We start from the raw sequence: 15379 nt of genomic DNA, 5'->3' as shown, positions 1-15379 counted from the left end.
CTCACGCTGTCTCTCTCTCTCTCTCTCCTAGACATAAATAAAACATTAAAAAAAAAAGATAGATGATAGATAGATAGATAGAAGGATAGTTCTTATAACAATCCTAGAAGATAGATGTGATTACCTCCATTTTGCAAATGATAAATTGAGGCTCAGAGAGTTTAAGTAAGTCTTACAAGGTCACACAGCTGTTAGGCAGCAGAGCTGCCATTTGCACACAGGAGTCTAGCTCCAGAGCATGGTGCATCCCTGTGCTCTACTAGCAGGTTCAGAAGAAAAGCCAGACAATATGATCAAAGGTATTTGTTATTGACCCTAGGCTTAGGAATTTTGGTTCTTGGAATGATTTGATATGTGTCGGGAGAGTAGGGGAGACTGTCATGGGCTTTTACTGCTTTAAAGTTGCTCTGTGGGTGGAACTGGGCTAAGGAGTCGTTTCATGATAGGTCCTTGGGGAGCTAGAGGAAGTTAGAAGAAAGCATTAGGATGGCGTCATAATACCTACCATTTACTGAGTTCTAAGTGCTTGCTTGTCTCCTGGCTACCTTGTGAAGGTATTATCACACAGCCTGAGCTCTCACCACTAGTACCCAGGTGCTGCTCTGGCTGGAGGGGCACCAGGTGCTTTGGGCCACGGTCTTGGGCTGCATCACAGCAGGAATCTGGGGCAGGCCGTGTACTGGTCTGTCCACTGGCACTATGTACCTGCTCCAGCAGAAGTCCAGTCCACCTGCTGTGCTCAGTTTGGCTATCAGATTAAAGGAGCCCATGGAAGCTAGGTCTTCCTTGATTTAGAGGTCATAGAGGTCATTGAAGAAAACTGACCTAAGGGCAGAAATAAACCAGGAAGGGTGGGATCCGATTGCCCATCGAATTCATAGTTAAAACCTAGGCTTTGGAGGAGATAATCTTTGGTACAAATCCCAGCAAATCACATTAATGGCTTTGCCTCTATGTCATCGTTGGTAAAATGGGGATGATGATGATGATGATGATGATGCCCTTTCCACCGGGTGGTAGGAAATGAGTCATTTGATAATGGTGGGCTGCCAGCACTTTTGCAACTACGTAAAACCAAGGCTAGTAGAGATTTCAAGGAAGCCGTGTACTCCACAGCTGGGGAGCCCAAGCTGGAAGGGGTGTGAAGTGGTGAATTTCACAAGACCAGGACACAGTCGTGGCCTTGAGGTAGGAGCAGACTGTTCACAAAATCCATGATCCAGTAATACACGAGGGCTGTCTAGGTCGCTTCTAGAACAGAAGACCTTCAGTTTCCTGTATTAATGTGTTATGCTGGGATGGAAAATCAAGACATGTGTCACTCTGAAGGATTTAGAGCCATTAGAATTCAGTAGATACTTTATTATGAAAAGGCTGGAAGTAGGTCCTGTGGCATAGTTAGGGTCCACATGGCTTAGGGATCCTCAGATGGGGAAACACCTCCCAGAAAAGTCCTGCATCCAAGGCTGATTCTGGATTGGTGTGGACGTTAACAAGGAATCATTGCTTTGAGGGCTGGGTTGCTGGGTTTGCTTACAGATAAGATCCGTGACATCATCTGACCTATCTCGCATAAGAGGTTTCATGGCAGTTAAAGATTTGAGCAAATGATTCTGCCTTCTAGATAAAATTAGCTAATTCAGAGATCAACCCACAAGCAACTAATCTTTTCTTTCCAAGTTGCGTAAGACTAGGGTAATGGGTTAAGAACATAATGGAATGTTGAATTTTCTCACATGGAGTTTTAAGAACCAATAGCTCCTTGGGGCGACTGGGTGGCTCAATCAATCAGTCAAGCATCTAACTCTTGGCTTCAGCTCAAGTGGGGCTCTGCACTGACAGCACAGAGCCTTCTTGGGATTCTCGCTCTCTCCCTCTCTTCTCTGTCTCTCTCATGCTCTTACTCTGTCTCTCAAGATAAATAAACTTAAAAAGAACACAACAACAATAACCAACATCTCCTTTTTGTCGCACAGTAGTTATATTCTGCAGTATTTTATTTAAAAAATTTTGTATCTGTGGAATATTAAACCCAAAGGAGGCCAACGACATAAGCAGCTTGCTTCACATTGAATTGTGAGACCACTTTTGAGAGAAATTTGGTATTTTGTCTTCTAAAGGGAAGATGTTTCCACAAAAGCCATACTTTCTGGCTACTCTCTTCCCCCCGAGCGTTCTTTCTTCAGTGGTTGGCTCTTATTTATCTTTTAGAACTCCTCTTAAATCTCACTTCCTCAGGGAAGCACTCCCTGATGACCAAATTACTTTTAGCTATTGGTTTTCTCTCCTCTTACTTCCTTACTCATCACAATTTGTAATTGTGGATTCATTTCATGTCTGTCTTCTCCCTGTAAGTTACTAGGTTCATGAAGTCATGGAACTTCTTGGTTCAACACTGCCTGGCCAGCTATTAGAAGAGAAACTAGCACATAAGAGGATATAGTGATTATGAAAAATAAGATATTAAAGAAAACGTAATTTCATTCAAAGGATGCAGTAGTCTCTTATTCTCTGCCTTGCCCCTGAGATTCATTCCTTAAGGGAAAGTACAGGACTTTTATTGGCTTGGAACATAAACTGTGGTGATAGAGCTTGAGCCACCTGCCCCACAGAGGTTTATTTCTGTGGGTATTTAGAATATCTGTGACTCAGCTGGGCAGTGGGGGAATATGTCTTGGAAGGAAGAAAAATCTGTATTAAATTTGCTTTCAAACTCTTTACTAAATTAGATGTGCAGTCCGGCACCTTAATTTTGATTACATATTTGCGTGTAATTATTTTTGGTGCATGTCTCTTTTCTTTCTCTCTCTCTCTCAGATTCAGAAATTTTAAATTACTTCCCCAAATGGCACTTGGCATCAGATAGTTGCTGTGGAGGTTAATCTAAACCACAGATAGAGCTGGATGTCCATTGTAATAGAGTTCCAAAGGTTGGTGGTAGCTTCTAATATGGCGGCTGTTTTTCACCTGTGGTGTTCACCATCAGATAAAGTCCATTCTGGGTTGAGGCCAACATCTGTTGAATGCACACTGCACAATGGTTGATTCCTAATCTGAGTAGCATGGCCCAGGAGCACTGAATACAGGCAATTAATAAAGGATGAGCTGATACGAGTAATCGGCAACACTGGGGAGAATATAGGTGCACACTTAGGTACTTGGTAATGATTAGTAACTCTCATACCATTTCTCTCCCCTTCCTATGCTTACCCTCTCCCCCTTCAGGCCAGATCCTTCAGTGTAAGACACAAAAAAAAAAAAAAAAAAGAAAAAAAAAGAAAAAAAATTAAAAAAAAGAAGCAAAAAGGGAAGAGAAAACAAAAGAGAAAGAAAAAGATATGACATGTTTATAAAGATATGAAAAATAAACAAAATTTGCTGAGAAAAAAAAAGACACAAAAGAAATCTTTAGAGTAGTATAGCTGTTCTCCTGTTGTCTTACAATGTCCTTTTGGTAGAACTCTCCTTAGTTACACAGCTAAATTTTATGTACAACAGAAGGCTGAAGTCTCTTCTCCACTAGTTCCTATTAACTTCAGACTAAAAACTTCAAGGTTTTCTGATTCTTTCTCCTTCACTCAATCTAAAAGCTCCTGAATCGTTGGGCCAGGGCTTAGCATCTCTATACCTCTGACTCTTGACACAGGGCCTCCAGAAACCATAATAGGTGCTCAAATGAACATCTGTTGAGCAGAACTGGTCCCAGCGTATCCTTCCAGACTCGTCTCCTACTACTTGCTGCAACATGCCCTGTCTTCAGCCTCCTACAGCTTTTCCCATTGCCTAAGCAGGTCTGTCCTTTTAGGATCTCCTGCCTCTTCCCACATTGATTTCTCTGCCTGTTGATGCTCCTCACTCTGGCATTGTTGGCTCATTCTTCCAGACTCATTTCAGTTACCAGCAGCTTGGCCGAAGCCCTTCATCATTTCCTGGGCAAAATTAATGATTCTCATTTTAAGTCTTGAACTGTGGTTTGGAGTATAACACTTGAACGTGTAGTGTAACATCTCAGCTACAGCACTTGCTATGCAGTAGTAAAAGTATTTGCTTAAGTGGTAACAATAGCAACCATTTAGTATTTCTGCCAAGGATTGAGCTAATATAATGACTGAGCTTCAGAACCTTAAATGACATCTTTTAAATATACAAACAGCCCCGCAAAGCAGAGATAGTTCTCATTTTACAGGATGAGATTAGTTACTTGCCAAGGTTCAGTCAGTGAGAGGTAGGTAGAGATGAAATGGGAAACAATTTTCCAGGTACTGGGAATCCAGGACTAAACAGGACACTTGTAGTTTCTTCCCTCATGGAGCTCCAGCTATTCAAGAACAGGGATCAAATAGTAGTAAATATATGTTGTTCATTGAATCCTTAGTATGTACCTAGCACATTAAGGACATTATCTCTAAACATCATAACTGCTCTACAAGGTAGGTGGTAGTATCTTCACTTCAAAGAAGAGGGAAACTCATGTGCTAAAGGTCACACAGTGAGCAAGAACTTGAACTTGCAGGGACTTGAACCCAAGGCTGTCTGATTTCACAGGCCACGCAACCCAACCCTATCTTTACTGGTTTCCTTATTCCAGGTGCCTAGCACATAGTAGAGGCACAATAAAGAGTACTGAGTGAACAAATCTCTATAACTAGTATCCCTTCCTTCACACCACAAAATATTGTTGCTTTTTCTTAAATATTTCTTGATCTCAGCTGTGTTCTCATTACTACATAGGGGTCTCTGGATAGATTAAGTGCTATCTTGGGATAGAATTTTGTGATTAGAAAATCAGAAATGATTATAAAGCAATAGTAACTTAAATGATGTAATTTTATTAAAAATAAGACAAATATAGGAGTGCCTGGGTGGCTCAGTCAGTTAAGTATCTGACTTCGGCTCAGGTCATGATCTCGTGGTTTGTGAGTTTAAGCCCAGCATTGGGCTCTGTGCTGACAGCTCAGAGCCTGGAGCCTGCTTCAGATTCTTTGTCTCCCCTGTCTCTCTCTGCCTCTCCCCCACTCACACTGTCTCTCTCACTCTCAAAAATAAACATTAAAAAATTTTTTAAAAATAAAAATAAGACAAATATTAATGGAGTAGTTAAAAATTCAGAAGTATATGTAGATATTGAAACAAAGACCTCCATAAAACAGTAAGAAAAAATTACATAAAGACCTCATTGAAATGTAAAGGAAAACGTTATCATTGAAACAGATAAATTGAACACTGTTACAATATGAAAAGAATGTTAAATTGTCTATTAAGAGGCCTAGATCCCCGTTCTGATACTTACAGTGCTATAAATTTAATTTTTTTCTTTTCTGAAATTGGGTTTCTGAGGGAATAGGATGATAAATTCACTAGGTTGTGAGGATCAAGTAAGAATAGCACCTAATTTAATGCCTAACACATACATTGCACTTGATAATGATTCTGCATCTTATATTTTATTTTTTTAAATATGTTTGTTTGTTTGTTTGTTTGTTTAGAGTGAGAGCAGGAGAAGGGTAGAGAGAGGGAGAGAAAGAAGATCCCAAGCAGGGTCCACACCATCAGCTCAGAGCCCAACTCAACGCTTGAACTCATGAACCAAAAGATCATGACCTGAGCCTAAATCAAGAGTTGGATGCTTAACTGAGTGAGCCGCCCAGGCACCACTGTATCTCATATTTTAAAAGATGAATGCATGAGGAAATGGAATTAAAAAAAAAAAAAGCCTAAGTTAAAATGTAATAAAGTAGTTTATGTTAAAGAAAGTCATTTATATTAGTCATTAGGGATGTACAAATGAAAACCATGATGAGGGGCGCCTGGGTGGCTCAGTCGGTTAAGTGTCCCACTTCAGCTCAGGTCATGATCACAGGGTTCGTGCGTTCAAGCCCTGCGTCGGGCTCTGTGCTGACGGTTAGCTCAGAGCCTGGAGCCTGCTTCAGATTCTATGTCTCCCTTTCTCTCTGACCCTCCCCTGCTCACGCTGTCTCTGTCTCTCTCTCAGAAATAAATAAAACATTAAAAAATTAATAAAAACAAATTAAAACCATGATGAAATACCACTACACACCTATCAAAATGATTAAAATTAATATGTTAATTTATTAATTAAATAAATTAACAGGGCATCTGGGTGACTTAGTTGGTTAAGCCTCCGACTTCGGCTCAGGTCATAATCTCAACTGTTTGTGAGTTGGAGCCTTGCACTGGGCTCTGCAGTGACAACACAGAGCCTGCTTGGGATTCTCTCTCTCCATCTCTCTCTGCCCTTCCTCTACTTGTGCTTTGTCTCTTAAATAAACCACAATACAATTAAATTTAAAACAAAACATATAGATAGTACCAAATGCTGGTGATAATTCATACATTGCTAGTGGGAATATATAACAATAAAACTCACCATAGGACCCAGCCCTCACACTCCTGGAAATTTGTTCTAGAGAAGTGAAAACATGTTTATGCAAGCATCTGTATACCAATATTCACCTTAGCTTTACTTGTAACAGCCAGGAACTAAAAATGACAAATGTCATTCAGAAAGTAAATGGATAAATTGGCACATTCACATCATGGAGTCCTATTTCAACAATAAAAAAGAAGGAACTTTTTGATGCATTCAACAACCTGGGTGAATCTCAGGGCCATTATGCTCCACATGAAAAAAGCCAATCTCAAATGTTTAAATAGTGTATAATCCTATTTATATAACATTCTCAAAATGATAAAGGTCTAGAGGTAGAGACCAGATCAGTGGATACCAGGGTTTAGGGAGAGAAGACAAGTAAAGAGGTGGCCCAAGGAAGTTTCTTTGTAATGACACCGAATTTCTGTATCTTGATTGTGTTTGTGGTTATATAAATCTATACATGTGATAAAATTTCATAGAATTACACATGCACACCCAAAAAAACTGAGTTCATGCAAAAATTGTGGACTCTTAAGTGAAGTTTGTTGTTAATTGCCAATTTATTGGTTTCGGTAATGTACTGCAGTTATGTAAGATGTTGCCTTTGGGATGGGGCACCTGGGTGGCTCAATCATCTGAGCATTTAAGCGGCCCACTTTGCCTCAGGTCATGATCTGATGGCTTGTGGGTTTGAGCCTTACATTGGGCTCTCTGCTGTCATCACGGAGCCCACTTCAGATCCTCTGTCTCCCCTTCTCTCTGTCCCTACCCCGCTCATGCTTGCTCTCTCTCAAAAATAAACAAACATTTAAAACTTTTTAAAGAAAAGAAGAAGAGGGGCGCCTGGGTGGCTCAGTCCGTTAAGTGTCCAACTTTGGCCCAGGTCATGATCTCACTGCTTGTGAGTCCAAGCCCTGCTGACAGCTCAGAGCTTGGAACCTGCCTGGGATTTTGTGTCTCCTTCTCTCTCTACCCTCCCCTGCTTGCACTCTGCCTCTTTCTCTCTCAAAAATAAACATTAAAAAAAAAAATGATGGGGAAGGTGACGTGGTCATAGGACCTCTGGCATTATCTTTGCAATTTCTCATGAGTTTATAAATCTTTAAAAATGCAAAAGGTTATTTTTTAAAGCCATTACTGCTATTAAATTAAGAAAATATGTGTAAATACTAATTGATACCAGCGTGTTATAATCTATATTGCTAGTGGAAATAAAAAACTTTAGGGCAATAGATATTATGAACTATAAATGTTCATAATTGTTGACTGGCTAATTTCCATTTCTGGTAATTTATTCTAAGAAAATAATCCCTAAAAGGTAAACACTATAGATAATATCATTTGTAATAACAAAATATCTGCATACCAAAAAAGTTTTATGTATTTCAGGAACAAGGCAACTAATTAATCTATTATTCTTTAAATAATAAATTTTTATTGTTTAAATAATAAATTGATAAATATGTACAGGGAGTGCATATAAGAAATAAGTGCAATTTTACTTAGTATTGTTAATATTTATGCAGTTTTAAGATATTATGCTGAGGGGGTGCCTGGGTGGCTCAGTTGGTTGGTTAAAATGGTTAAGAGTCCAACCCTTGATTTCAGCTCAGGTCATGATCTCATGATCGTGGGATCAAGCCCCATGGCAGGCTCCACACTGGGCATGAAGCCTGCTTAAAATTCTCTCTCTCCCTCTCCCTTTGCCTCTCCCCAGTTTGCGTGCACATGCACATGCTCACACTCTCTCAAAAAAAAAAAAAAAGATAGATAAGATAGACGGATGGATAGATAGATAAAAAACAAAATATTATGCTGAGGAATGGCCAATAGATTCCTAAAGTTAAAATTCACTTTGCTGAGCGGTTATTCAAGTTTTTAAATTCTGACACTAATGATTATTTTAAATTCCTTCTTGAACTCTTGGTTTTCTTCATTTCCAGTTCTGTCCACTCTGCCGATTACTACCTAATGAAAACCCAAGCAGCTTCAGTGGCAGTTTAATAAGACATTTGCAAGTCAATCACACTTTGTTTTATGATGATTTCATAGTAAGTATATTTTCTTACTTTTACATTGTTTCTATGTGCTGTGTGTTAACCTTACATTTTTAAATTCAAGCATATAAGATTATGGCGGAAAAAATGTGTATAGACCTGAAGTTAAGTATTAGCATTAAGTAGGAAATTATAAAAATATAGAATTTTATAAACTTGACTATTAATATGAGTTATCTGCCTTAGACAAAATTATTGTCTTTGTGATCAAGATAGTCATTGTGTAAAGTACTAGATTTCACTTTCAAATTATTTTAAGTTTTACTTTAGTCCCCCCTTAAGTATAGTTTAAATGTTTTCGAAGTTGAAAACTTATGTACCTGAGATGAGATGAAATCTCATCAGTAATGAAATGGCTCAGAGTTTATTCTGCATGCAGTTACCATTACATTGAATGGCTAAGAACACGTATGGTAATATCAGTGTAGTAAGACACACAGGCCTCATGTTTTATTTCAATTCCATAAAACACAAAACTCATATTTATTGAGCTTTTATAATACTGAAAAATTTTTATTATGAAAAATTATAAATATATACAAAAGTAGCCAAAACAATACCGTGAACTCCCATGTATCCTCAATAACTACCCAAGAGTAACTACCCACTCATGGCCAATCTCATTGTATTAAGAATTTGAGGGGGAGGGCATCTGGATGGCTCAGTCAGCTTGTACCTTTTGACCACCTTCATCCAGTTCCCCCTCCCCCACCCAAGCAATTTTTTTTTTTTAGGATGGAAGAAAAGTTAGATGTAGTATGAATAGTTCTAACTTATGACTGTATTTCCCATGATCAGAAATGAGAACAACAAGCCAAAAGTTAATGTAGCCTTTGTTCTACTTTGCTCTGTGTGTTGCCATGTGAGGGTAATGTGTGATCCCCGAGTCCCTGTCAGCAAAGGGGTATTGCCTATTCTGGAAGGAAAATCATTCAGAGCCACATTCTGAAATAGTATATTTTATTGTTTCCTCTACCTAAATACATGAAATATTAAGGGCTAAATTTAACTTTGCATATAATTTTCACATGATTTTTTGACTGCTTTCTTTTTATCCAGTTTCTTTTTTTTTTTTTTAATGCAATTTCAAGATAGAATTCAAGAGCTGTTGAAGACTGTCACTTGAAAATTTTCTCCCTGCTTTTAGATCTGCCCACTGTGGTTATCTAGATTCAACAGAAAAGGAGCTTGGGTCCTGACCTGGGTTGAAGTAATGGCTCGGTCACAGCTCTGTGACCTCGGGCAAGGTATTTAACCACTGAGCCTGTCTGTTCATTTGATAAGTGAGGAGAGTAAAAGCACTTCGTCCCCTAAGCTCTTGAGAGGCTCCAATTCGATAGCGCATGTAAAGTGATATACACGGTTTAGGCAAGGGCATTAGGCAAGCTGGAGATGGGGAGACCATAAAAGCCTTTTACATACATAAAAGTACTAGGGCCACTTGAAGAATCGAACAGGCTACACAAGAGAAGCTTCATGTTCTCAGCTCCAGAGCTCAAATAGTGTCTTTTCTGGATGCTAAAGCACACAGGACCTCAGCAGAGGCTGGTTCCGGTCTATCCGTTCTCATATTTTACAACACACAGGACTTCCTCTTTCCCTTAGCTCCGTTAGGTGTTTTAAAAACCAGGTTGATTCCATATTTGTTCTGGCTATTCACAGTCCATTCTTCTCAAGAATTTTCAAAGTGTGATTCAGGGCTGGTCAGGAGGAAGTGACTTTGATGAGAGTACTTTCAACCCACTCAAAACCATATTGTTGGATGTGAAAGTAAGGTAGAAGCAGTATTACTTGTTTTGACTTTTTGGTTTCCCAAGCTACCAAGTACTATACTAAGCACTTTAGGCATATTATCTCATTTTATTCCTTACAGCAGCTTCTGTGAAGTGTGTATTGTCTGACTATCCTCACTTAGCTATGAAACATCTGAAGCTCAAAGGTTAATAAGTTGCCTAAGAAAAAAACCAGGATTGGTCCAAATCTTGTTTTTGCCTAGGCCTTATGGTTTTCCTTTGGATTTTGTTGATTTGCCTTTGTGCTCTTATGTTTTAGAATAGATTTCCAATAGAGACTTTGTTTATTTTTATTGCAGAAGAGGAGATGGATTGCAGAGGATAAGGCTCTTAGTAGCTTTTGTTTTATTTCCAGCATGTGCTAACTTAAGTTTTGAAAGCCATTTTAAACATTGAGAGCCAAGGAGAAAGAGAGTTTTGTGTTCAACATATTCTTCAGAAATGGATATTCAATGGTAATACAGGGATTGGTTAATTCCAGAGGAATGTCTTGATTTTACTCCATATTAAAAGTTTACTTGGAACATAGATAGCACCCTGACCACGATTTATAATGTTGACTAAAAATTACTAGTTTAAACTCCAAATCAAGACTATTCTACTACGACAGTAACTAGGTAATTGTTATGCGTTAAAAAGAAATAGAAAAACACACTAGCCCCAAAGCAAAAGTTCTGGGATAAGTTTATGAGAATTTCTGTGGAAACTTGGGACAGGTCACTAAATTCAGGGCTCTACTTTCCTGCAAAATGAAGCATTGCCTTGACCTTTATCCTCCAGTTGCTGAAAACTATCATCTCTGATTGTATGTTTCTAATTATTTTTCTTCATTGTAGGATTTTAATATAATTGAGGAAGCTCTTATCCGAAGGGTCTTAGACCGGTCACTTCTGGAATATGTGAATCACTCGAACACCACATAATTATATCCAAAGGAAAGGGAAGGAGACCATACAATTGCACCATTTGTTAAGATGCTGCTTGAACAATTGGAGGGAAATTGTCAATGTTCTATGGGCAAAAATGTACAACACAGTTATATGTTTGTCCATGTTTATTGTTGTATTGCATTTTAAAACTGCTTTCCTTTGGATGGTTTAAATCTGTTTTACATTCTTGACTTTCTTAGACACTTAACAAAAATTAGTTTCCATCAGCCATCAAGGTATAGAGGAGAACATAAGGCAGGATATGTGAGTGTACGATCTTTATTTGCAAATTGGATGATACTATGTATAATGCTGTACATTAATAACTATCATCATGGTTGGGCAAGATAACTAATATTTGTTCTATGTAAAAAGATGGAGAGTGAAACCAAGTATAGACATTCAAGGAAACATGAAATCTGCTCTAGGGCTTATCTAATCTCTAATAGAATAATATGGGTAACCTTGTATCAGAGTGGAAAAGGAGAATCTTGAAAGTCAGCAAAGCCTGCTTAACCAAATTGTAAAACAACACTGTAAACAAAGTAACTGTTGTGTTAACAATGTATGCTTAATACTTAGACTTTTTATAACTATGCTCAATAAGAATTTACTATTATATTTTTCAAATATTTGTAGCTTATTATTTAGCAATATTTCTATAATATAGGTAATTTCTTAAGGACCTTTAGCTGATATTTATAGAAGTGTTCACATCCATAATTTTTAGTGGAAAACCCCAAGGGCTTTGATTTTTTTTTTTTTTACTTTAATCTTTTAGAAAAAAATATATAAAATATAAATACTGAAAGCCAAACCGAAAATGTAGGAAACAGTTTTAGAAGTCTGCCACTCTGGACTTCCTCTGTGTGTCCACTCACAGTTATTAACTGTCTTCCACAGAAGTAATCACTACAGTGATATCAATACCTAAGTGTGTATTTTAATCTGTAGTTTCTCTTTTCTTTTCTTTAAAATTTATTAGTTGAAGAACTTGGTCTTGGATAGAGTTATCCACAATCTGTATTTTGCTGCTTGCATGCTCATGGTGCAATTCAGCACATTCCTCTTTCCTCTGAATATTGACACATGGATCCAGATATAATAGACTCAGGTTCAATCCTTTTTGGCAAGATTACAGGTCATGGTGTGTCCTTTCAACAGAGGGCACACAGAACGATGTTCTGTTCTCTCTTTTCATGATGTCAGCTGAAATTGATACTCAATGCCTAGATCCATTGATTTATTGTGAGCTGGAGGATATTCTAATTCTATAATTTCTCTTCCACTTATTAGTTGGAACATTTTTATAAAGAGATGTTTCCCCACATCTACTATTTGGTTAACCAGTGGTCAGGTTTGTATAGGAAAGGGAAAGTAAATATTTGTATTCTCCCTGTATTTACTAATTTTCAAGATAGTAAACTTGTTGCCTATTCGCTTCCGGAGATCACGTTTTCTTTCTTTCTTTTTTTTTTTTTTTCTTCAGTGTTATGAACTCATGGATTCAAACATGTGTGATAGGCCTCAACCCATTTCGGATATTACCTTATTGAAGTTTAAATTGTCCCATCTCTGGCTATTGGGAGCCATGCCAAGTTGGCGCTGAGTTGTTTTGACACTACGCTAGCCATCTTTAATAGCTTCCTTGGTATCTCAGAAGACAAGATATTCCAGGCTCAACTTGTGTGTTATCTGCCCCAGACCTGGAATCAGTTATCACTCTAAAAAGCTTAGTTACTTTCAGTGAGAAATGGCATTTCAAAACCATAATCAGGGCTCTAAGGATGCTCATTGCTAGTAGATTGGCCGTTTCTAGGAAAGAGCTAGGACATATCTATTTTTTTTTTTACAAGGTAAAACACTTTGTGAGTTTATTGTAAAACTTCCAAATCAAGTTGAGTACTACAGGGATTTTACTTAGTCCTTTCTATTACTACTGTATCTCCACTTTTCTACAATGGGAATCCTAGTTTTCAAGGACACAGGGCATGATAGAGTTAAACTAGCCCACAATTATTCACTTTCTTTATTTACCTTACACGTGCAGCAGCCTCAGAATAACAGTGCTAAAACCACCACCACCAATATGATAACTGAAGCCATTAAAATGTTTTCGTTTGCTCTTCCCAGTCTCTATTTGTAAAAGTCCTACTATATCAGCATTTCCAGAACATATTGGTGTAACATACTATACTCTCTCCCTTCTATCACCCATTTAGTCTTACTTCTTCAAGTAACTGTATATTCAGTGCTTGTCACTAGTGGTCATCTGTGATGACTCTGTTTTTCATATCTGGTTCTTTAATGATGAATCCAGGACATAGAATGATGTTTCTGTATTGAAAGTAAGCAAAGGAAGCTATTGAAGACTAGTGATAACAGCTGAGGATAAAATATTTGGCTCTACTTAGCTTTGTAATTGTAATCGTTATAAACTCCGTTCCTTACACACAAGTGTACTCATAACCACAGTGCCCCAAATGTTTTATAATTACCCATTCCTTCATTAAAGTCTTGCTTACTATTCTGCCATCCCCTATGAGGTAATTAGAAAAACATAAAACCGGATGAAATCTAGAGGGCCTTATTTCCTCTCTTTTAGATACCGGTTTCAAGCTTGCTTTTCACAGCTGCAAACAAGTAGGAAGAGATTTTTGGTTTCACAGGCTCTTGTCCTGCAATTTGGATGGATCATCCAATAAAGCAAAATCTGCTAGACCACAAGTGCAAAAAGAGCGGAATTTCTCAAAGATAATCAGACTGAAAGTCTAGTCCCTACAAAAAGAACAACAATATATTTCTGAGCTTTAGTACTGATTATCCAGAAAATAAAGCTCTGTTAATTCAGAGCCACACAGAAGACGTCTTTAAACCTGGAAAAGGACAAAACTTCAAAACATTGAAAACTACATTTTAAGTAAAGCTTTAAATCATCTACCGCTATTACCTTGAGCACAGCAGTTCTGCATCCCGTCCCTGGATTCCTCTTAGGGTGATTTTGCCACCTACAGGACAAACAGGGTGCTGGCCGCCTAAGTTATTTTGCCTTCTGAATTGTTTTGAGTTGTAAAATCGTGACGTGCAAATATTCATTGTTTCACTGTGCCTTTAACCTTTAATAAGAAGGAATTTATAATTCATTGTTTTAAAAAATGAAAACCACAAATCAAACTGTTACACTGTACATCTTAAACATAATTATACAGTGATGTATGTCCATTTCTCAATAAAACTGGGGGTTTGGGGGTGGGATAAAAAACAGTATTTGAAGCTGTTGACTTTTAACAAAGTATTTCTCTCACTTTCTTTATCGTGCCTCAAGGCAATTTTTTCAAGGCCTTATAAAGGAAAAACTGGTTGACGTGTTATTCTTTAAAAGCGGAATTCTTCTAACCCAGCACAAACCTATGGAGATTTTTCCTTCATGGGCTTTTTAACCCAAGTTTCTAAAATGTAGGTTGAAAAATTGGATTGTGAGTCTAGGAGAAAGAGAGTTTCAGATCCAATCTCCTAAGAGATCTTGTCTCCAGTGATGTTGCTTCATTTCTTTACTGGGTGCTAGGTGGTTTTCATTTTCAAGTGGGCTTACTCCAGTTATTCAGTGTTTATCATACCATTCATACCTTTAACGATTGAAATGATTTTAAAAAGTTACTAAAGATTCGTTCTTTTATTATTCAACTACAACAACAAATCTGTACAGTGATCAGAATTTAAAATGTACAATTCTTTTCCTTCTGTAAATATGTATTATTGTTAAAAATAAAGAATGGCAGGACCATTGCTTTCATTAAAATATCTACCGTGTCTGCTTTTTTTTTTTTAATGTTTATTTATTTTGAGAGAGAGAGAGAGCAGGGATGGGGCAGAGAGAGAGAATCCCAAGCAGGCTCAGTACCTTCAGTGAGGAGGCTGACGCAGGGCTCGACGCAGGGCTCGATCTCATGAACAAGGAGATCATGACCTGAGCCAAGATCAAGGCAGCCAACTGACTGAGCCATCCAGGCACCCCTACTGTGTCTGTTCTTAAATACGGATCTTGATAGTTTTTTATACAAACCTAATTAGCTTTTTAAGTTGTCATTGTTCAGGGATATCTATCACAAACATATGCTTTCATTTAGGCCAGTCGTTAGGTCATTTTGCCTCGCAGGAGACATTTGGCAACATTAGGGACATTTTTGGTTGTCAGAGCTGAGGTGC

At 37.9% G+C, this 15379-nt stretch overlaps 1 protein-coding gene across 3 annotated transcripts in view; it reads left to right on the top strand.

Annotated features, from left to right (window-relative positions):
* RNF125 (ring finger protein 125) overlaps positions 1-14946 on the top strand; it is a 38326-nt gene extending 23380 nt beyond the window's left edge. Inside the window, exons 5-6 of one of the 3 annotated variants that reach the window (XM_077753830.1) lie at positions 8338-8445; positions 13779-14946. In XM_077753830.1, the coding sequence (XP_077609956.1) occupies positions 8338-8445; positions 13779-13820 (150 nt within the window). In that variant the 3' untranslated portion in view covers positions 13821-14946. The other 2 variants (XM_077753829.1, XM_077753831.1) reach the window with 2 other exon arrangements.
* The last annotated feature ends 433 nt before the right edge of the window (positions 14947-15379 follow it).

The sequence above is a fragment of the Crocuta crocuta genome, unplaced genomic scaffold, assembly GCF_008692635.1.
Source record: "Crocuta crocuta isolate KB4526 unplaced genomic scaffold, BGI_CrCroc_1.0 scaffold231, whole genome shotgun sequence".
In the NCBI taxonomy this organism is placed as follows: domain Eukaryota; kingdom Metazoa; phylum Chordata; class Mammalia; order Carnivora; family Hyaenidae; genus Crocuta; species Crocuta crocuta.
This window is presented reverse-complemented; position numbering and strand designations above follow the sequence as displayed.